Source organism: Somniosus microcephalus, chromosome 4, assembly GCF_052327205.1.
Source record: "Somniosus microcephalus isolate GS21.2 chromosome 4, FLI_Smic_1.0, whole genome shotgun sequence".
In the NCBI taxonomy this organism is placed as follows: Eukaryota; Metazoa; Chordata; class Chondrichthyes; order Squaliformes; family Somniosidae; genus Somniosus; species Somniosus microcephalus.
Genome location: NC_140990.1, coordinates 208,313,818 through 208,338,223, shown reverse-complemented (window position 1 = coordinate 208,338,223; position 24,406 = coordinate 208,313,818). Strand labels below are relative to the sequence as shown.

The window sequence follows — 24,406 nt, the reverse complement described above, 5'->3', positions numbered from 1 at the left end:
AATTGAATTTTTTGATTAAGTAACAGGGAGGATCGATGAAGGGAATGCAATGGATGTTGTCTACATGGATGTTTGGAAGGCGTTTGACAAAGTACCACATAGAAGGCTGGTTAACAAAATTGAGGCTCATGGAATAGGTGAGTCAGTGGTAGCTTGGATAAGGAATTGGCTTAAGGACAGAAAACAGCGAGTTGTGATAAATGGCTGTTTTTCAGACTGGAGGATGGTAGACAGTGGTGTTCCCCAAGGGTCAGTGCTGGGGCCACTGCTTTTTTTGATATATATAAATGACCTGGATATTGGAATACAGAGTAGAATTTCTAAATTTGCCAATGACACTACAATGTGAGAAGTTAGTCTTTGAACTGCTTTTACATTGATGGTGTTTTGTTATCATATTTGAAGCATTTTCTAAGCTAAAATGAACATTTTACATCCTTACTTGATAAGTCTCAAGGCTTGGTCACTGGCACAGGCGTAATATGTGGGGGTGTGGAAAAGTGAGGATGATACCTATCGACTGCAACAGGACATAGAAAGGCTAGAAGAATGGGCAGACAAATGGCAAATGGAATTTAATACAGAGAAGTGTGAGATGATGCATTTTGGCAGAAGGAAGAGAGGCAATATATACTTAATGGCACAGTTTTAAAGAGTGTGCAGGGACAGAGGGACCTGGGAGTTAATGTGCATAGGTCCCTGAAGGTGGCAGGACATATTGAGAGTGGTTAGCAAAGCATACGGGATCTTGGGCTTCATAAATAGAGGTATTGAGTACAAAAGTAGAGAAGTTATGCTGAACCTTTATAAAGCGCTGGTTAGGCCACAACTGGAGTATTGCGTCCAGTTCTGGTCACCACACTTTAGGAAGGATGTGAAGGCCCTTGAGAGGGTGTAGAGGAGATTTACCAGAATGGTTCTGGAGATGGGGGATCTTAGCTACAAGGACAGGTTGGAAAAGCTGGATTTGTTTTCATTAGAGCAAAGGAGTTTGAGGGGTGATTTGATAGAGGTGTACAAGATTATGATGTGTTTGGATAGGCTAGACAGGGAAAGGCTGTTCCCACTAGTTGATGGTACAAGGACTAGGGGACACAGATTTAAGGTTTTGGGCAAGAGATACGGGGGGGATGTGAGGAAAACTTTTTTACGCAGTGAGTGGTGAGGACCTGGAATTCGCTGCCGACACAAGTGGTGGAAGCGGAGACACTCAATGTTTTCAAGGGGAGACTGGATAGGCACTTGATGGAAATAAACTTGAAGGGCTACGGGGATAGAGCGGGGAATGAGACTGACTGGATTGCTCTACAGAGAGCCGGCACGGACTCGATGGGCCGAATGGCCTTCTTCTGTGCTGTTATGACTCTATGACTTCAGTCACAGAAGTCAATCAAAGCCTTGGTACCAAGCATGGTGGAATCTGATATCCATACTGTACTGTCAGTGCATAAATAATAAGTTTTGAAGTAAATTTATACTGTCATGCTAGCTTCCAATTAACAAGGGCACTTAAAGCAGAGGGGATGTCTGAAATGTAAGATTATCATGATACCATAGATCTAGCTCATTGAAGGCATCTGTCCCTTAAATGGATGTACCAGTGTGGTTGAATCTGCCATAAATTTCTCAAGTTAATGTATTTGTAGACAAACTAACCAGTGAGTTCCACATCACTTTGAGGTACAGAATAGAAAGATAAAATACCAACAGTTTGATTATTTTCCAAAACTTTATTTTTCACACTTTTGTGAAGAAGAGCAACATATCAGTAACCTTGTTTGAGCTGTATGGTCTCCAGGACCAAAGCGCTCTCTTAGATAACACTGATTTCTTTAACGTGTAAAACTGAGATATCTTGATTCTCCTTGGTCAACTGTACAATGAGATACAAACATGTGTTGTATTAATTAAATCTTGGCTAGCAGTTTATGAGCATGTTCCTGGACTCATTCATCTATTACATTAAGATGAAACAGAAATCTCCATCTTCATTATACTATCAATTTTGTGAAAAAGCATTACTTCTTAGAACGATAGCAAAATACTGCAGATGTTGGAAATCCGAAATAACAACAGAAAATGCTGGAAAAACTCAGCAGGTCAGGCAACATCCATGGAGAGAAATTTGAGTTGACCCGAAATGTCAACTCAAATTTCTCTCCACGGATGTTGCCTGACCTGCTGAGTTTTTCCAGCATTTTCTGTTGTTACTTCTTAGAATATGGAAATAGGAAATGGCTGCAAAATATAAGAACACCAACAATATTTTGCAACATTTTCAAATAAATTTTATTCCCACTATTTTAGCTCCTCCTGTCTTTTCACTGTTCCTGGACTCAAAGTTGGCAGGCAAATGTTACCTTTCAACTACCTGCAAACTGAGCCAATTACAGGTTCACTTATTGTTTCATAACCCTTGTGGGGAAAGGGTGAGTGTTCAGATTGCAGCTCTCCTGGTGGTGATTTTGAAATTATTATGGAGAAATTCACTTCCTAATACTCAGTGCAAATCCAAATTGTATTTTCATCTTGCTAACCCAAAAAATAACTTTTACATTTGAAATTTGCATCGATCCCTAAAAAATGGATAAATATATAAAAGCAATGATAAAAATGGAACAATGTACATTTTACTGGTGATGACTGATGATGTTTGTCAAGATCACAGACGCTTAAGTTCACAATATTTCACATGAAGCTTTCACCAAATTCAACAGAACCAGCTGTTGGGTTCATGTCTTCAAAGATCTCCAAGAGAGGTAATATTTCACTAATGAAGCTTCTGATTGTACTCTGGCAACCCGTTGTGCCTTTAAGTGTGCTGGTTCATCTGATCTCAGGTAGCTGCAGCAGAACTGGCTGGTGATTCAGATGAGTTCCAAATGAGAAGCAGTTCCCTCCTCCTCCTATAACCAGCACTTGGCGCTCCTTCACTAACAACACACTACAGTGATTGTGCAACATTAGAGGCCACTTCACAAGATTCTGCAAGCAAGGAGGACATAATTAACTCGATAGCAAAATACTGCGGATGCTGGAAATCTGAAATAACAACAGAAAACGCTGGAAAAACTCAGCAGGCCAGGCAGCATCCGTGGAGACAGAAACAGAGTTAACGTTTCAGGTCGATGACCCGTCGTCAGAACTGGAAAAAAGCAGGAAATGGAAAGCAAGATTAGGGGCTGGGAAAAGGGGGAGGGGATGAAAGAACAAAAGGAAAGGTCAGTGATCGGATAGAAAGCAGGAGAGATTAAGAGACATTAAGAAATATTCAAGGCAAGAGGAGGTGGTAATGGGACAGGTTAAGGAACAAAGGATGGCTCTAGATAAGGTAAATAATTAACTATTCGTCTGAACACCTATACTATATTAAAAGACTTGTATATGATGCAGTTTCTCTCCACATTACTCTCACTACTGGTGTCGTGAGTAATGTCTTATGTCAAATCTGTGGTCAACATTTATAATGGAAAATCCAATGTCAACATTTGGCTGTCACACTGCGGTTGCAAGCCTCTGTGGCAAGAGTTGCTTATGTGTGACTGCCATTTTGTTTACCCACCTAATTTTCATTTGATTAAAAAACAATCTTAATAGCATTCTGGACTCCTGCACTGACCCAGCACTTTTCAGGTGCCTGATTCCGGGCCTTGCACGACAACCTACTCACTTCCCACCCACTAATGGTTGAGCCTATCACCTTGGGTCTTGTGCTCCCCACATCATCTTCAACCTCTGACCTCTCCCCCATTCCCTCACTGCCTGACCCACTTCTCTACCTCCATATAGATACCCGCACCCTTCATTCCCCTTGGGGGTTCCAATCTTCATACTGGATAAATTAACACTGAACCTTTAGAAGCGCTCAAAGTGATTATTCTATACAAATATATCATATTACCTTGTCTTAACAAATTGCCTTCTTTAACCTCCATAATTTTAAAGAGGTTTTAACTTTTGTGTTTACTTACCTTTCATGCCACTGCAAGCGCACAGCAACTTCTGTTAAGGGAAGGCTGCTTATGTAGTCATGGAAATGACAAAAGAATTTACCTTCTAATTTACCACGAGTAATACCATGGAAGATTGAATAGCATTTAATAGCAAGTCAAAATGCAAATATTTACCCAATTCATATTCCTCAAAATCATTCTGAAAATTAAGTTAATCAAAATTGGTACTTTAAAAAAAGGATCAGTTGATCTGTATTATTATTGTACTTATTGAAAAATATATCAAACTTTTTCTGGCACATAATCTGAATGCATAGTTCTTGCTTTTTTCCCCACTGATAATTTATTCTGAAATGGATATATATTCAAAACTGATACATCCTAGAGAAAATAGCCACATTCCTCTTTGCATTCAGTGATACTAGTCAACAATTGTAAGCAAAGTGTGACAGGTCATTGGCAACACACTGCTCTCCCATCTTACTTTGCCAATACCCTTCAATACTAATCTTAGGAAAAGAAACCTAGTTCTTTGCCTCAATTTCCACTCTCTCGATTTCTGAGCTTCTAAGGCATAAGAATATCTTAACTAAGCACCAAATTAAAAACTTATGGTGTTGTAAATTTGTGACAGATACAGAACAGATGGAAATAACCATCAGATGTATTTTCCTCCAGTCACTAATGTGAATGAAAAAAATTAACATGAGTATAAAAAAGGGAAGCCTATTTCACACTCACACCAACCTTTTCATTCATAGTTGTGACTGGAAGAAACTATACTCCCCATCTCCAGTTATGTGGGACCAATGACATGTCAGAAGACTTTATGGAATGAGCTTCTATGCAGCTCTGTAGTGAAACTTGCTTACAAGCTATGCCATTGATGGTTAACAAAAGGACTAAAATAAGCAAATGTACTGGAGAGACATTCCTGAACCAAATTCAACAGATGTATTTTGTTCTCATCTGATGTATTGCTTGAACAGTTATTACTTACAGTGTCAATGCAGTAGTCAAAACTCTGTCCTGTTTTTAGGTCAATAAGAGTTACTTCAGGGATTGAATCAGAGTGGATTGACACTCCTCCCAGTAAAAGAAGTTTATCATCAAGAATATGGGCTGTGTGTGAGTATCTGAAAAGTAATCATAAATGATCAAACTCTGACAAACTCCTCAGAGGCAATTTGAACCCTGCTCACCCGCAAGTCCCCTGGATGCTGACGGGTCCTTCTTTAAGTATACAGACCGGGGTCCGATAATGTCATCGGACCCCAACTGCAATTTTAACTCCGGCCTGAGCATGGAAGCCACTTTGGTTTTCCCGCCAGGCTGAAGTCAGGATCTGCCAGAAAGATGAAGAGGCCCGAATAGGTAAATTTCTTACTTTCCTTTGTGGAGCCAGGACTCCCCCTTCCTTTCCTGACCAAACTACCCCGCCTCTTCCCTCCCATGAGACCCTCCCGGAACCCCCCTTTCCCACACTTACCTGAGTGCTGGCGGGCGGTCATGGGCTGCCCAAGATTCCAGAGGCCAGCAGCCTCTTGATTAGCGGCACGTTAATGAGGCTGGGGAGTTAAAATAGCCCAATTCAACTCTCCACCCACCCACCAAAAACCCGCTGCAGTTAAAATTAGGGCCCATGTGTACCCACATAAACATTTCAGTTTTTCCAAGCTACAGTGCATTATTTAATAGGAAAGTTTATTGTACAATTCATTTAGTTTTTACAGGATATAGCTGTCAATAATGATGACTGCTCTTTAAAGTGTAAAAAAATCACCCAAGTTCACAGTAGAGGCAGCTTTACTCTGCATTTAACCATGCTGTACCTGATGCTGACAACAGGTGACAACAATGAAAAGAGTATTCTATTTATCCTTCACTTTGCAAAAATTCATTAAACATGCATACTTAAATAGAATTGAAAGAGATAATAAGAAAGTTAAAAGTAAAATATTAATCACAATTTGAATACACACAACAGGCAAAGAAATAAACCTGCATTTATATAATACGTTATTACATCTATCAGAAATCTCTCCAAGTGCTTCACACCCAATAGAGTATAATCAGCATTATAATTTTTACATTATTCTTGATTAAACTGATTGTCACAAATTAAAAATCTTGGGACAACTAAGTTTTTTGACAGTGAGCAGACAAACTAACCATTGTACCTTCCTGCATCACCTAAACATATCGCTTGACAAGTGACCCAAAGAATTGTAGTGATGACTCTTGGTTGGAACAAACTACCCTATCAGCTGAGAATAGTATTGGTTACAGGCAAAAAAGAGAAAAGAGGAAACTAGCTATCAATTTTGGTTTGTGCCATTAAAAGGATTCATATTTTTACCGTGGAATGAAAGAAGAAACCGCTTCTATCCTTTCCCAAATAAATCCAGGCAAGGCTGGTCTAAGATGGAAAATGGATCCCAAAGGGATTTGGCCTGTTCCTAATCCTCCAGCAATCAGCACACCACCCTTCCATGTGCAGGCACTGTGGGAATGACGGCTTTCTGGAGTGGGCCCATCAACTGGAATCTGCAAAGGAAAAAAAAAACATGCATCATGTAATTAAGTTAGGGGGTTGCAAGGTTTGATTTTAGGATTTCGAACAGTAAAATTTTTTCAGTGAATTTTTATATTCTAAATGAAGATGCGAGTGGAACATTTAGCATATTATAGCTATCTAGATGTTTCACTGCCTCCTCTTCAAGGATGCCTTATAATACTTTACCCACAGTAGCGGCGGCAGGCGGGCGGACCTGCGAGGGAACGAGGCTGAGCGGCGGCAGTATTTAAAAGCAGCTCCGAGACCAGGTGAGGCCTCAGAGCAGCGACGGCAGGCAGGCGGACCTGCGAGGGAACGAGGCTGAGCGGCGGCGGTATTTAAAAGCGTCTCCGAGACCAGGCGAGGCCTCAGAGCAGTGGCGGCAGGTGGGCGGACCTGCGAGGGAACGAAGCTGAACGGCGGCAGTATTTAAAAGCGGCTCCGAGACCAGGTGAGGCCTCAGAGCAGCGGCGGCAGGCGGGCGGACCTGCGAGGGAACGAGGCTGAGCGGCGGCAGTATTTAAAAGCAGCTCCGAGACCAGGTGAGGCGTACCAGTCTCCAGGCTCAGAGGGAGGGAGAGAAGTAAAAAGTAATTAAAGTGTGACGTCACCAGAAAGCAGGTAAGTGATTGGTTGGTGAGTATTTCTCTCTTTTTAAACTTTAACTCTGTGGTTTATAGTTACTAAGGTCTCTCTGGTGTAGCGGAGCCTATTGGTAAACAATTTAACTGTAGTGTAATTAGTGGGATTGATTAATTAATTGAATTTAAATTAAATCAAAGGGTAAGTCATGGCAGGACAGCCCGGCCACGTGGTATGCTCCTCCTGCGATATGTGGGACTCGGACAACTACGTGTGCAGGAAGTGCATCCAGCTGCAGCTACTGACAGACCGCATTGCAGCACTGGAGCTGCGATTGGATGCATACTGAAGCGTTCGCGATGCTCGGGACGTCGTGAATAGCACGTTTACGGAGTTGGACACACCGCAGGTAGAGGTTGGACAGGCAGAAAGGGAATGGGTGACCAACAGGCAGAGTACAAGGCGCAGGCAGGTAGTGCAGGGGTCCCCTGTGGACATCTCCCTCTCAAACAGATACACCACTTTGAGTGCTGTTGGGGAGGATGGCTTATCAGAGGAAAGCAGCAGCAGCGAACTTCCTGGCACCAAGGGTGGTTCTGCTGCACAGGACGGGAGGTAAAAGAGGGGTAGAGCTATAGTAATAGGGGATTCTATTGTAATGGGAATAGATAGGCGTTTCTGTGGCCGCAAACGAGACTCCAGGATGGTGTGTTGCCTCCCTGGTGCAAGGGTCATGGATGTCTCAGAGCGGCTGCAGAACATCTTGGAAGGGGAGGGTGAACAGCCAGTTGTTGTGGTGCATATAGGCACCAACGATATAGGTAAAAAGCGGGATCAGGTCCTAAAAGCGGAATATAGGGAGTTAGGAGGTAAATTAAAAAATAGGACCTCAAAGGTAGTAATCTCAGGATTGCTACCAGTGCCATGTGCTAGTCAGAGTAGAAATAGAAGGATATTTCAGATGAATACGTGGCTAGAGGAATGGTGCAACGGGGAGGGATTCAAGTTCCTGGGACATTGGAACCGGTTCTGGGGGAGGTGGGACCAGTTCAAACCGGACGGTTTGCACCTGGGCAGGGCTGGAACCGATGTCCTAGGGGGAGTGTTTGCTAGTGCTCTGGGTGAGGGTTTAAACTAAAATGGCAGGGGGTTGGGGACCTGAGCAGGGAGACAGAGGAAAGGGAAACAAGGAGAAAAACAAAAGTGGCAGTCAGAGAAATCAATGGTTTAAATCAAACGTGGCCACAGTAAATAATAATTCTAATAGGTCTAAGAGCGTTAAAAAGACAAGCCTGAAGGCTTTGTGTCTTAATGCGAGGAGCATTCGTAATAAGGTGGATGAATTGGCTGCGCAAATAGAGGTAAACGAATATGATTTGGTTGGGATTACGGAAACGTGGCTCAAGGATGGCCAAGGCTGGGAACTCAACATCCAGGGGTATTCGATATTCAGGAAAGATAGGCAAAAATGAAAGGGAGGTGGGGTAGCATTACTGGTTAACGAAGGGATTAACACAATTGTAAGGAAGGATATTAGCTCTGATGATGTGGAATCTGTATGGGTAGAATTGAGAAATACTAAGGGGGCAGAAAACGTTAGTGGGAGTGGTATATAGACCTCCAATCAGCAATGCAGAGGTTGGGGATGGAATTAAAAGGGAAATTATAGAAGCGTGCAATAAGGGCACAGCAGTCATCATGGGTGACTTTAATCTACATATAGATTGGGCTAACCAAATTAGTAACAATACTGTGGAGGAGGAATTCCTGGAGTGTTTACGGGATGGTTTCCTGGACCAATATGTCGAGGAACCAACCAGAGATCAGGCCATCTTAGACTGGGTATTATGTAACGAGAAAGGATTAATTAGCAATCTTGTTGTACGAGGCCCCTTGGGTCGGAGCGATCATAATATGATCGAATTCTTCATTAAGATGGAGAATGAAGTAGTTGACTCAGAGACTAGGGTCCTCAATTTAAATAAAGGAAACTACGATGGTCTGAGGAGCGAGTTGGGTAGGATTGATTGGGGAATGTCACTCAAAGGGTTGACAGTGGATAGGCAACGGCAAACATTCAAAGACCGAATGGATGAACTACAGAATTTGTTCATCCCAGTTTGGCATAAAAATAAAACAAAAAAGCTGACTCAACCATGGCTAACAAGGGAAATTAGGGATAGCATAAGATCCAAGGAGAGGACATATAAATTGGCCAGAAAAAGCAATAATCCTGAGGATTGGGAGCAGTTTAGGATTCAACAAAGGAGGACAAAGGGATTAATTAAGAAGGGGAAAATAGAATATGAGAGTAAGCTTGCAGGGAACATAAAAACTGACCGTAAAAGCTTTTAGATATGTGAGGAGAAAAAGATTGGTGAAGTCAAGCGTAGGTCCCTTGCAGTCAGAATCAGGGGAATTTATAATGGGGAACAAAGAAATGGCAGACCAACTAAATACATATTTTGGTTCTGTCTTCACAAAGGAGGACACAAATAACCTCCCAGAGATGCCGGGGAACATAGGGTCTGATGAAAGGGTGGAACTGAAAGAAATCAGCATTTGTAGGGAAATGGTGTTGGGAAAATTGATGGGACTGAAGGCCGATAAATCCCCAGGGCCTGATAATCTATATCCTAGGGTACTTAAGGAAGTGGCCCTAGAAATAGTAGATGCATTGCTGGTCATCTTCCAGAACTCGATAGACTCTGGAACAGTACCCATGGATTGGAGGGTAGCTAATATTACCCCACTATTCAAAAAAGGTGGTAGAGAAAAAGCGGGGAATTATAGCCTGACATCGGTAGTGGGGAAAATGCTAGAGTCCATTATAAAAGATGTAATAGCAGAGCACTTGGAAAGCAGTGACAGGATCTGACAAAGTCAACATAGATTTACAAAAGGTAAATCATGCTTGACTAATCTACTGGAATTTTTTGAGGATGTAACTGGTAAAATAGACAAGGGAGAACCAGTGGATGTGGTGTATTTAGACTTTCAGAAGGCTTTCGATAAGGTCCCGCATAAGAGATTAGCGTGCAAAATTAAGGCACATGGGATTGGGGGCAAGGTATTGACTTGGATAGAGAACTGGTTGGCGGATAGAAAGCAAAGAGTTGGAATAAACGGGTCGTTTTCCGAGTGGCAGGCAGTGACTAGTGGGGTACCGCAGGGATCGCTCCTAGGACCCCAGCTATTCACAATATATATTAATGATCTGGACGAGGGAATTGGATGTAATATCTCCAAATTTGCAGACGACACAAAGCTGGGTGGGAGGGTATGCTGTGAGGAGGATGTCGTGAAACTCCAGTACGATTTGGACAGGTTGGGTGATTAGGCAGAAACATGGCAAATGCACTATAATGTGGATAAATGTGAGGTTATCCACTTTGGTGGCAAAAACAGGAAGGCAGATTATTATTTGAATGGCAATAGATTGGGAGAAGGGGAAGTGCAAAGAGACCTGGGTGTTCTTGTGCACCAGTCGCTGAAGGTAAGCATGCAGGTGCAGCAGGCGGTTAAGAAGGTAAATGGTATGTTGGCCTTTGTAGCAAGAGGGTTCGAGTACAGGAACAAGGATGTCTTGCTGCAATTGTACATGGCCTTGGTGAGACCGCACCTTGAGTATTGTGTGCAGTTTTGGTCGCCTTATCTGAGGAAGGACGTTCTTGCCATGGAAGGAGTGCAGCGAAGATTCACCAGGCTGATACCTGGGATGGCAGGAATGACGTATGAGGAGAGATTGTGTCGATTGGGCTTATACTCACTGGAGTTTAGAAGATTGAGAGGGGATCTCATCGAAACCTATAAAATTCAGTCAGGCCTGGACAGACTAGATGCAGGAAGGATGTTCCCAATGGTTGGGGAGTCCAGAACCAGGGGTCACAGTCTAAGGATAAGGGGTAAGCCATTTAGGACAGAGATGAGGAGGAATTTCTTCACCTAGAGAGTGGTGAACCTGTGGAATTCTCTACCACAGAGGGCGGTGGAGGCCAGTTCATTAAATATATTCAAGAAGGAGTTGGATATATTTCTTAAGGCTAAAGGGATCAAGGGATCAAGGGATATGGGGAGAAAGCAGGGACAGGGTACTGAATTTGGATGATCAGCCATGATCTCATTGAACGGCGGAGCAGGCTCGAGGGGCCGAATGGCCTACTCCTGCTCCTATCTTCTATGTTTCTATATTAGGCTTACTGGCCTGTAGTGTCATGGTTTGTCCCTATGGCCCTGTTTAAAGATTGATGTTATGTTAACTACTTTCCAATCCTTGAGCACTATTCCCATTTCTAATTATTCCCTCAAGATACTGTTAAATACCTGACTAATTTAATTGGCCACTTCATAAGTACTTTTGTATAAAGTCCATCAGGACCCAGTGCCTTGTTTCATTTTGACTTTGCCAGCCACGAGTAACCGGCTTATCTTCCATTTGAATTTCTTTCAATACTTCCTCCACTCAACCCCATCCCTCCCCCAAAATTCAATTTCTGTGTTGAGGGGTCTGCCCATAGTCTCCTCCATGAACACAGAAAAGAAGAGCTAATTTTGTATGTGTTCCATGCCTTGGTCAGTTGATGTTATGTCACCTCTGGGATCTTTCAATGGACCCTACATTTCCGTTTTTACCTGCTTGATGCAAATCTATTTATAGAAATGCTTGATATTTCTTTTAATATTTCCCCACTATACAAAGCTCACTTTCTGCTTTACCTCTCCCGACTAGTTTCTTAACCTTCTATACCTTGTTTTTATATTTGTCTTGATCCACTGTGCTACCCCCCTTGCTTTATACTTTAGGCACAATTTAATTTTTGTCCTTAGTCACCACATTACTTTAATTGTTGCTCAAATCGGTCTTTTCCCTCTGTTAGTGGTAAAAATCTGTTCTGCCCGCTGTGTATAGTATTTCTAAACAGGATCAATAAAAAGCAGTGAAGCTGTAGATGCTGCATGTTAGAAACAAAAACAGAAGATGCTGGAAACACTCAGGTGTAGACTCTTCATCAGAACTGGGGAAAATGACATGGCTAGCATTCAAAAAGGAACATGACAAAGGGGAAGGAAGGGAAGGCAACACATCCACACCCACGAGGAAGTAGAATGGCCTATAGTGTTTAAATGGAAACCAGTACTGTAGATGGTTCTTGCCCTTTTTAAATGCTGTTCATGCCATATTTTCCAGTTCTGATGAAAGATCCAATCCTGAAACATTAACTAGTCTGTTCCCTCCACAGAAGTTCACTGTCATGTTGAGTGTTTGTAGCATTTCCTGTTTTTATTTCTAAACATGGTTAACTTTTCATCCATCCTTTTCTCCTCTGTCCAGTCCAGTTCCTTTAGCTCATCCCTCATTATCTTAAAATCCGCCTTTCTAAAGTGTACTCTCACTTTTCCATCATGAGCCTAGCCTTATACTCCATCATATCATGGTTGCTGTTACCAAGGTATTCTCTGACTCTGACCTGCTCTACCATCTCATCGTTGTTACTTAATATCAGGTCCAATAGCACCTCTGTTTGTGTAGGTTCCTGGACCAATTGTTCCATGGAGCAATCCAATATTGTGCCTTGCATCATGGTTAGTTTCTTCCCCCTCATGCAGCTCATCCATATCCACTGGGTTCCCACCTTATCTGTCCTCAGAATAGATAGGCCTATCTCTGCTATAATCAAGTTCTCATTCACATAAAAGGCTACACCCCCATTGCCTTTTTTATGTCTGCAAAGTAATGTTTATCCCTCTACATTTACCTAACCCATGTCATTGTTGAACCAGGTCCCTGTGATGCCCATGAATTCAGTCTCCCTCTCCAGCAAGGATCTCAAAGTCTCCCAATTTATTCCTAAGACTCGTAGCATTCACATTTAGAACTTTGAAGCATCCACTTCTGACGTGTTTATTTATTTTGTCATTATTTCTTTGCGTGGTTATATCCTGACATTAGAGTCATAGAGAACATAAAGTTTAAGATTTACTAGGATGACTACGAGAATGGGAAACTATAGTTATGAGAGACTTGAGATACTGCACTATTTCCACTGGAGCATAGAAGGTGAAGGGGAGCTTTTTAATAAAGGTTTTTAAAATTATGAAGAACATTGATAGAATGAATAGGGAAAAACTATTCCTCTGGTTGGGGAGGCAGTGATGAGTGTCGTCAACTTAAAATGAAGAGAGTGAGAAAGTTAGGAGAAATTTCTTTACACAGAGGGTTGTTGGAGCATGGAATGCTTTACCACAGGGAGTGGTTGATGCACAGAGCACTCTCATTTAAGGGAAAATTGGAAAAATATTTGAAATAGAGGGGATAATGAAACATCTAGATAGGTATAGCATGCTAAGAAAGTTTAAAAAAAACAATGATTTCACTTACATCTGCCCAGCTGTAATCTTCCAGGTTAAGGAAATGCCAGTCATTTAGTGCCAACTCTCTGAGAGAGCGACCACCATAGATGAACAGATACCTCTGACCTTTAAAAAAATGTAATGATCTCCAATTAGACACAAAACACAGCAGTTCTAAACAATGTCCTTACCTGGTTTTCTGTCACATTCTTTCTAAAATAATATCTTATATTAAAAATAAAAACAGAATCTAGCAGCCATTTGGCAGCACCAGTAGTAAACTAGTGAGCCCTCAATCAGACTGTATCCTAACCCCAATTGACACTAAAACTAAATGATCTCCACTGGAGGTAACCTGGTTAATTTTGGTGGGTTGCTAAATAGAGGACTTTGTGGTCCACGTTTTGGATGGAGGAAGAAGGATTATCATGAAGAGCTAATCGAATAACTAGGGAGGTAGATAGGGCTTTCAACAAAATAAGGGGAGGGGGGCGGTCCTGTTGGAGAGAAATCTAGAATGCTAAAGAGAAAAGACAAGGAAGCACTGCAGAAGTGTGATTGGGGTAAGGATAATCAGATTGTGTCAGGAAGGGACAGAGCATACCAAACAAAGGAGTGCACGAACAAATAGGGTCCGGGTAAGAAAAAATAGTAATAAGACAAATAGGGCCATAGTACAAAAAAATGTCAAATAAACAAATCTAAAGGCACTGTATCTGAATGCACGAAGCATTCGTAATAAGGTAGACGAATTAACAGCACAAATAGATGTAAACGGATATGATATAATTGCGATTATGGAGACATGGCTGCAGGGTGACCAAGGCTGGGAGCTGAATATCCAAGGATATTCGATATTTAGGAAGGACAGGCGAAAAGGAAAAGGAGGTGGGGTGGCGTTGTTAGTAAAGGATGAAATTAGAGCAATAGTGAGAAAGGATATTGGCTCAGAAAATAAAGATGTAGAATCAGTCTGGGTGGAGCCAAGAAGCACCAAGGTGCAGAAAACATTGGTGGCAGTTGTCTATAGGCCTCCAAACAGTAGTGGTAATGTAGGGGATGGCATCAAACAGGAAATTAGAGATGCATGTAACAAGGGTACTAGAGTAATCATGGGTGAGTTTAATCTACATATAGACTGGCCAAATCAAATTAGCAATAATACTGTGGAGAATGAATTCCTGGAGTGTGTACAAGATGTTTTTTTAGACCGTTGAGGAGTCAACTAGGGAACAGGCTAACCTAGATTGGGTATTGTGCAATGAGAAGGGGTTAATTAATTATCTTGTTGTGCGGGGTCCTTTAGGGAAGAGTGACCATAACATGATAGGATTCTTCATTAAAATGGAAAGTGAAGAAGTCCAATCCGAAACTAGGGTCCTAAATCTAAACAAAGGAAACTATGAAGGTTTGAGGAGTGAGTTGGCTATGATAGATTGGGGAGCTTCATTAAAAGGCATGACGGTGGATAGGCAATGGCTAACACATTTAAGGAACTAATGCATGAATTGCAACTGTGGCCCAACCATGGCTAACAAAAGAAATTAAGGATAGTATTAGATCCAAAGAGGAGTCATATAAAGTTGCCAGAAAAGCAGCAAGCCTGAGGATTGGGAGCAGTTTAAAGTTCAGCAAAAAAGGACCAAGAGATTGATTAAGAGGGGAAAAATAGAGTATGAGAGTAAACTTGCAAGGAACATAAAAGCGGATTGTAAAAGCTTCTACAAGTATGTAAAAAGAAAAAAGATTATTGAAGACAAATGTAGGTCCCTTACAGTCAGAAACGGGAGGATTTATAATGGGGAACAAGGAAATGGCAGAGCAATTAAACAAATACTTTGGTTCTGTCTTCACGGAAGAGGACACAAATAACTTCCCAGAAATGCTAGGGAACCAAGGGTCTAGTGAGAAGGAGAAATTAAAGGAAATTAGTATTAGTAAAAAAATAGTGCTGGAGAAATTAATGGGACTGAAAGCTGATAAATCCCCAGGGCCTGATAATCTGCATCCCAGAGTACTAAAAGAGGTAGCCATGGAAATAGTGGATGCATTGGTTGTCATCTTCCAAAATTCTATAGATTATGGAACAGTTCCTACAGATTGGAGGATAACAAATGTAACCCCACTGTTTAAAAAAGGAGGGAGAGAGTAAACAGGGAAATACAGACCGGTTAGCCTAACATCAGTAGTAGGGAAAATGCGAGCGTCTATTATAAAGGATGTGATAACAGGACACTTAGAAAATATCAACGGGATTAGACAAAGTCAACATGGATTTATGAAAGGAAAATTATGTTTGACAAACCTACTGGAGTTTTTTGAGGATGTAACTGGTAGAATAGATAAGGGAGAACCAGTGGATGTGGTGTATTTGGATTCTCAGAAGGCCTTTGATAAAGTCCCACATAAGAGGTTAGTGTGCAAAATTAAAGCACATGGGATTGGGGGTAATATACTGGCATGGATTGAAAATTGGTTAACAGACAGGAAACAGAGAGTAGGAATAGATGGGTCTTTTTCGGGGTGGCAGGCGGTGACTAGTGGGGTACCACAGGGATCAGTGCTTGGGCCCCAGCTATTCACAATATACATCAATGATTTGGATGAGGGAACCAAATGTAATATTTCCAAGTTTGCTGATGACACGAAACTAGGTGGGCTATGAGTTGTGAGGAGGATGCAAAGAGGCTTCAAGGTGATTTAGACAGGTTGAGTGAGTGGGCAAATACATGGCAGATGCAGTATAACGTGGAAAAATGTGAAGTTATCCACTTCGGTAGGAAAAACAGAAAGGTAGAGTATTATTTAAATGGTGATAGATTGGGAAATGTTGATGTACAACGGGACCTGGGTGTCCTTGTACACCAGTCACTGAAAGCAAACATGCAAGTGCAGCAAGCAGTTAGGAAGGCAAATGGTATGTTGGCCTTCATTGCAAGAGGATTTGAGTACAGGAGCAAGGATGTCTTACTACAGTTATACAGGGCCTTGGTGAGACCACACCTGGAGTAGTGTGTGCAGTTTTGGTCTCCTTACCCAAGAAAGTTTACACTTGCCATAGAGGGAGAGCAGCGGAGGTTCACCAGACTGATTCCTGGGATGGCAGGACTGTCGTATGAGGAGAGATTGGGTCGACTAGGCCTGTATTCACTGGAGTTTAGAAGAATAAGAGGGGATCTCATTGAAACATATACAATTCTGACAGGGCTAGACAGATTAGATGCAGGGAGGATGTTTCCCCTGGCTGGGGGGTCTAGAACGAGGGGGTCACAGTCTCAGGATACAGGGTACAACATTTAGGACTGAGATGAGGAGAAATTTCTTCACTCAGAGGGTGGTGAACCTGTGGAATTCTCTACCACAGAGGCTGTGGAGGCCAAGTCACGGAATATATTTAAGAAGGAGATAGATAGATTTCTAGACATAAAAGGCATCAAGGGGTATGGGGAGAGAGCGGGAATATGGTATTGAGATAGAGGATCAGCCATGATCTCACTGAATGGCGGAGCAGGCTCGAAGGGCCGAATGACCTACTCCTGCTCCTATTTTTCTATGTTCTATGTTTCTATGTTTCCTCCATCTCTAAAATTTTGATAAAAGTCCCTCTGTGCCAGCATACTGAATGCTTGCTAAACTTTAACAGGAAGTTGTGGAAAGCTTTACTGTGCATTTTTGCAAAAGACCTAGTTAGGTCAGTGTTAACATTAGAATTGTTGGACACAAGTGGAAATACGTGAAGCAGTTTGCTCACTGCAGATTGGCTTTTCTTTGGTGCAATTGTCAAATTCCTTAATTGTGGGGAGTTTTTTTTCTGTTCAGCACCAGGGCTTTAGCTGAGATAATGGTAAGTGATCCTGGTCACCCCCATAACCTCTAACAATGCTGCCCTTTAGCCACCCAAAGTGTTGGAGGTGGAACCTACAGTGTTTATTCCCCTTTTTCTCAACTTATGCCATTCAGGCACTTTGCTTTCTCTTGTTGCTGATCCTAATGACTCAGATGAGATTGGTATCTGGGAAATCCAAATGTGTTGGCAGGTGAGGTCTGAATTTAAACCAGGCCCCTGTATCAGTACTTGAGTGCAGTCTAACCATTACTAATCCAGTAACTTTGACAACCAGCAAGCAACACAGTGAAAAAACCGAGCCTGGGCAGAGAGATTTATCACCATCTGAACATAAGAACATAAGAAATAGGAACAGGAATAGGCCACTTGGCCCCTCGAGCCTGCTCCGCCATTCAATAAGATCATGGCTGATCTTGGGCTCAAAGCCACTTCCCTGCCCGTTCCCCATAACCCTTCACTCCCTTATCTTGCAAAAATCTGTCTATCTCCACCTTAAATGTATTTAATGACCCAGCCTCCACAGCTCTCTGGGGCAGAGAATTCTACAGATTTACAACCTTCTGAGAGAAGAAATTCCTCCTCATCTCAGTTCTAAAATGGCGACCCTTTATTCTAAAACTGTGCCCCCGCGTTCTAGATTTCCCCACGAGGGGAAACATCCTCTCTGCATCTATCTTGTCGAGCCCCCTCAGTAACTTATATGTTTCAATAAGATCACCTCTCATTCTTCTAAGTTCCAATGAGTATAGGCCCAGCCTGCTCAACCTTTCCTCATAAGTCAACCCCCTCATCTCTGGAATTAACCGAGTGAATCATCTCTGAACTGCCTCCAATGCAAGTATATCCTTCCTTAAATAAGGAGACCAAAATTGTACGCAGTACTCGAGGTGTGGTCTCACCAATACCCTGTACAGTTGTAGCAGGACTTCCCTGCTTTTATACTCCAACCCCTTTGAAATAAAGGCCAACATTCCATTTGCCTTTTTGATTACTTGCTGTACCTGCATGCTAACTTTTTGTGTTTCATGCACAAGGACCCCCAGGTCCCTCTGAACTGTAGCATTTTGTAATCTCTCTTCATTTAAATAATAATTTGCTTTTTTATTTTTCCTGCCAAAGTGTATAACCTCGCACTTTCCCACATTATACTCCATCTGCCAAATATTTGCCCACTCACTTAGCCTGTCTATATCCCTTTGCAGGTTCTTTGAGTCCTCTGCACAAATTGCTTTCCCAGCCATCTTTGTATCATCCGCAAACTTGGCTACATTACACTCGGGTCCCTTCATCCAAGTCATTAATGTAGATTGTAAATAGTTGAGGCCCCAGCACCGATCCCTGTGGCACCCCACTAGTTACCTCTTGTCAACTGGAAAATAAGAAGGAGATAGATAGATTTCTAGACATAAAAGGCATCAAGGGGTATGGGGAGAGAGCGGGAATATGGTATTGAGATAGAGGATCAGCCATGATCATATTGAATGGCGGAGCAGGCTCGAAGGGCCGAATGGCCTACTCCTGCTCCTATTTTTCTATGTTTCTATGACTTGTGGAAGAGAAGCACATCATTAACGGAATAAGAAATGATACTGACAGTAACTCGGCTGGAAGGATTTTTTTTTAAATTACAGAACAAAATGATAATGAAATACAAATAGCCATCTCAGTTCATTGCATTTTCTGAGAAAACTGAAAGCAATGTTTCTGAGAGTTTGGTTAAGTCAACTTTTGTAGCTCTGTAACTCTCACTAAACTTACACCTCCACTACAGAATCTGGAGCAGAGACACATTTTACATAATAAGATTTTGTCCATGCAGATATATACCAAATGATCAATATGAGTTTGCGATTAAATTTTCTCAGTCAAAGCAAGTAATTTCTTTCCATTTTTGGTTTTCCATTTGTCAGTTAGCAGTTATAAGGCTAGAAATTGGGGAGTAAAAAGCAGAAAATGAGTTGAAACCCTTTACCATTTTGTCTCATTTTGTAATTAATGGCCACTTTTATTTAATCTAATTTTGTTCTTGTCTATTATTTTTACCTTTGTAAATCACTTCTGTTGCTGTGTGTCGCCAGCGTGGCGATGGCGCAGTGCCACTGCATTCAATCTCCTTTACTGACAAGCTGATACTGGAGATGGCACCGTCACCGATGTCACATTTCAAACAAAGAAGACTTGTGGCTGGTTTCAGTGGAGACCTGCGGCCACCGAAGATTATACAGCAACCGTCACAAAGTGCAGTCATGCTGTGAAACATTCGCTCAGCTAAAACATGAACAAAAAATACAAGTTTAATACAATAGATCGCAGTTCACATGAATATTTAGTAAACTTATCTGGGCAGACTATTTATGTGAAACCAAAAAGGCTTAAGTAGATTTTAGTGCAAACCACTTGATTTACACACGGATTCTAAATAGGTTTCTATATGAATTATTTTTATATTTTCTGATTTTTGTCAATGGTATTGTTTTGTAAAGTGCAGCAAGTCAAAATATTACTGAAAACTGATGAACTGCTCTGCCCTGGGTGCAGTAAAATACCTGGGATTAAACAGATCCGATGAGCAAGCATAAGGATTTTTTTTCTCTTAATTTTCTTCTATCCCCTCCTCTGCTGCTTGGTTGGGTATGGCTCATTGTCCAAATGGCTGTTATTTATGTTTCAACAGTGTTGTCAGCCTATTCAACAGCAGGGGGCATCACAGCCAAACCCAATCGAGTTCTCGACCAACATCCACACACGTGATTCCAGCAGGGGTCAATGGATAGCAATCAGGAATGGCATCCTGATGCCAACTGTAGCACCCCTATCACTGCCCCACTGAAATCAAGTAACTGAGCAGAGATTAGGGACTGAACCCGGGACCTACCTGGTCCATATGGCTCAGTTATTCACTGGATAAACTTGCCGACCCATAGGGGGAAGCCAAAATAAAAGGATTTAAAAGCAAAATACATACATACACACATTCATATATGAGCATCAGAAACCTTAGTATAAAAATAGTGATAAAAAAAAAAATTCACCAACATGTACCTTTTGAGGGCATGCTTGCTCTGGTTCTGCCACCCCCCCACCAATCCTTATCACCCATGCCTGCCATACAATGGCCTAGAAATTCGCCTCGGGCGGTGGTGCGAGACAGGCGGTATCGGATCGGCCGTTTGTTATACACAGCACCTGATATTCAGTTCCATTAATCAGGCGCTGCGTATAATGGGCGGCCGATCCGATACCGCCCGTTTTGCGCCACCGCCCAAGGCGAATTTCTCGGCCAATGTCTGTGACTGAAACAATGGGATAGGCAGCCTGCTCTCACTCCTGATCATATGCCAAAAGTCATGACAGTGGGATCTTCCCATTTGAGTTTGTCTTCCTTTGGGAGAGACTCCTGGCTTTCACTTGCCATCCTCTTGAATCAATGCACTGAGATTACAAATTTAACAGAGTAAAGATTCAGACATGCACCATAAGCTGGAGCTCCAATAAACATCATGTCAGTTTACATTTTGGAGACTTTGAATAGTGCAACCTTTTAAAAGGAAGCGTTTATGTAATAAAATTATGTAATAAACACAGTTACTCTACTTGCATTTGAAACTGGCGCTCCAATACTAAGCTGAGCTAACAACCATGTAACAAATGGGGCTTTGAGAAATTGCTACTTTTCCAAATTTATACTATAAATTATGGAATATATGTTTTTTAAAATCAGCTTATTTCCATTGCGATACTGAATTGGTACTTGGCATCCTAAAAATTGAATACACACTGGTGAAAAAAGCTCAGTGACGGTTTCTTCTCCTGATCACTGTCCAATTAGACTAGAACATGATCAAGCTCAGCTGTAATGCATCCCATAGTTAATTAGCTGCTGACACTCATTGTCTAAGCTCACACATGGAGGACAAGGTACCACTGGTGCTGTCAGCATCTGTGAAGCTGTACCCCAAACATTAATTACCACCTTCAGAAGAAAAGGGCAACAAGTAGACAAAATACAGATCGGTGATGCTTCTTACTGCTTCTCTGATAATGTACCAACCAACCCTTGGTGGGTGGGAGGGAGGGAGAGGACAGGCGTTATTGCTTCAAGCAGCTTAAGCTTTCATTGTGGCAATACAGCATATGCCACATTATCCAGGGCAGCAGAAATTCAAAAGTTAATTACATTTTTACACCTGTAGTGGTGATGAATATTACCACCACTATTTTTAAACTTACTCAATAAATGGATTGATCCCTCATCTCTAACAGAGCTGCATTTCCAAACTGGTCCATTTTTAACCATCAGTGATATATCCCTGAGGCGTCCATGCTGGCCAACTCTGTTGCCAAATCCTCCACTGATAACAACTATGTGCGGGGCAATAAGAGCCGAACAATGGGCAAACCTCCTCAGATGAGGATTCTCTGTCTCTGTCTCACACAGAAATACGGAGATCCACAGTGGATCAAGAATATCTAATTTGTTGATATGGAAGTCTGTAGAGAAAATATGTATTTAGATGGGGGAAAAAAAGCAGAGTGCTTTACCAGTGTTCACAAAAGATAACATTTCTACTGCACATAGTGGTGAGATCGGCACATTTACAAGTTATACTGCCACTCACCAATTAGAATTTTTTAGCAATTTTGAAATTGATTCTGTACCCCTGGGCATGCGCATACTTGAACAGAATGGCACAGGTTTATTCGCACATGCACACAGCAGACCAAATACATGCATTTAATGTGAAAACTGAAGGAAAAAAACATTCGCTGAACATAGAGTTGTAAGTTCTAAAACAAATACAGTATTTTTCATTAGATGTGGATTTTCTTTCTGTAGAATCTGGCGCAAAAGATGGCATGGCAATTGATGTTACTGACGGTGCTGCATTTGTGGTGTTCATTTCTTGTCAATATCTATACCTAACCCATTAATTTGTTGCTACCTTCAATCTTGGCAGGCTTGTAACTTGGAACACTGGGTTCCTTTAGTATTGGCGCTGGTGGTAGATTAGCTATGGTCGCTGTGACAGATCATGTTTAATGACACACTATTTTGATATATATATATACATATAAAATATATAACCTCTCCTTACAGCAAGTCGATTTCTGAAAATGGAGCTGGTAAGTGATGTACAAGAGAAGCTATAATTCAGAAAAGCCAATCAGTCCCGGTTCAACAATAAAGGTAGCAAAGAGCTTCACAAACTTAAAGGACGATAAGTTGTCAGAATTCAGTCAATGGGAAAAGGAAATGCCAGCACAAGTGCAACAGCAAGTGGATGTCTGATCCTATAGGGTAATAACTGAAGGTGGAAAAAGGAGTTTCGGAGGAACCAGAGACAATACAGAAAACAGAACCATCATTTGTGGTGAGACACGAGTGTCTGATTACACACTCTAGAACACAAGTGGAGCTAACCAGGCAGTCCACAATAAATAAACCACATCCACAACAGAGCAGAAAAGACTGTGGCCAGTAAACAACTAAGTGAGCCAGAATAGCAACTGGAATCTCTGACAGAAAAGGCTCCCATGAATATGATGACTACTAAAGCAATCCCCCCCCCCTCCCCCAGCCTAATAACAAGGAGTGGTAAGAGTAACGCCAAAGCCACACAACAATTTTAATGTCAGTGACTTTGTATGAACTGTTACTCCAGAACCTGTTGTTGTTGCTGATGAAATGCTCCTATTTAAAAGTTTATATTATTTTGAGGAGGGAGATGTATCAATGATCATATCCACAGCCAAATAGAGGAAGTTCCTTGACTGCTCCTTACGACCTGGCAGTTTTTGTATGATTGACAGCTGCATGTATTTAAAATGGCCAAGCAGCAAAGAGCACATTTGTAAGCTCTCAAGTCTTTTCTAGTTTGTTGCCAACCGAACTTAATAGCAAATACTCCAACTTTCCTGCCGATGTAGTGGTTTTCTACAGCATAAATCTCAAAACCAGTATATTAAAATAGCTTGAGGTTTGACTTATGGGCCAATGCGATTTAGGAGTGACCGGGCAAATTTTCAGTCACTTCCACGTTCTGTGCTTGCGAATATTCTAAACGACTGATTTAGTAGTTCTCTGTCTCCAGAACACTTTGGCGAATCTAAGTATTATTGACCGACAGAATATTAAAAAAGAATTAGATTCCCAAAATCCAGTAACCTAGTTCAGTTTACTTTTGCTGACCTTACCTGGAGGAGGAGGGAGCAACCGACACATTTTCAGGTCTCCTTTAGATGCACTCAGAATTAAATAGTGAGAACACTTCAGATGCCATTCCTTGATTAAAAATAAATAAATATGGGGGTGGGGGGAGAAAGAGAGGTAAGAAACATTTCTCAAATGAATTTAAGTTAAAGCATTCTTTGAAATGAGAAAATATTTGCTTTAATTATTAATAGTTAGCATTCAGTAGGGTACTTACAACAACAAATCAATTCACTTTAGCATGTTAATTGATAAGTACCTGTAATTGATTTGAAATTAGGGCAGATTAAAGTGGATTTTGAACAGGACTTCTTTAATAGCATGGCCTTATCTGCCCAATTTGCTCATAATAGGTTAAAAAGTACTTTCTGTTAAGTCAACATTTTTTTTAAAGTCAGGAAGAAATGTTGCTCTCAAAACTGGTTTATGCATTCTATACCTTTCTCAAGTTTTATTTTGGAATATTTTTCCTAGAACTTATGGGACAGAACAAATATATTTTGAAAGTTGAAGGGCTGTTCCACTACTCAAACAGTTAAACACATTTAATTGTAACAAATTACATTTACCTCATACTCATCAAAAGGTTCCAACATTTCTATCCTTTGCTTCTCCTGTTCTGGAATAAATCCAACATAAAACTCGTTCATGTCAATACAATGACATTCCTCCCAGCCCTAAAAGAGGCATGTAAGCAATTACAGACAAATACATTTGTCACTTGGACAACAAATTGATTCTGTATGTTAGTCCAGTCATAAATTCTGAAGATAAGACTTTAAAACTCATTGCATTGAACAAAGGGAAAACATTTAACATGGCAAAGGATCGTAGAATGTTATGATGTGAAAAAAGCAAACTGAGCTAGTTATCAGCAAGTTGAAAGTTTACTGAAGCTCATTCTG

The 24,406-nt window shown here is 41.4% G+C and overlaps 1 protein-coding gene across 5 annotated transcripts in view; it reads right to left on the bottom strand.

The window, feature by feature from the left end:
- Positions 1 to 2,596: 2,596 nt before the first annotated feature.
- Positions 2,597 to 24,406, bottom strand: part of lcmt2 (leucine carboxyl methyltransferase 2) — a 46,842-nt gene continuing 25,032 nt past the window's right edge. For 4 of the 5 annotated variants that reach the window (XM_085985744.1, XM_085985747.1, XM_085985746.1 and 1 more), the window contains 8 exons: positions 24,071 to 24,178; positions 23,486 to 23,573; positions 21,521 to 21,781; positions 19,334 to 19,558; positions 13,472 to 13,569; positions 6,313 to 6,500; positions 4,954 to 5,089; positions 2,597 to 2,985 (listed from right to left, as the gene is read on the bottom strand). In XM_085985744.1, the coding sequence (XP_085841870.1) occupies positions 2,827 to 2,985; positions 4,954 to 5,089; positions 6,313 to 6,500; positions 13,472 to 13,569; positions 19,334 to 19,558; positions 21,521 to 21,781; positions 23,486 to 23,573; positions 24,071 to 24,178 (1,263 nt within the window). In that variant the 3' untranslated portion in view covers positions 2,597 to 2,826. The remainder of the gene's footprint in view (positions 2,986 to 4,953; positions 5,090 to 6,312; positions 6,501 to 13,471; positions 13,570 to 19,333; positions 19,559 to 21,520; positions 21,782 to 23,485; positions 23,574 to 24,070; positions 24,179 to 24,406) is intronic. The other variant, XM_085985749.1, reaches the window with a different exon arrangement.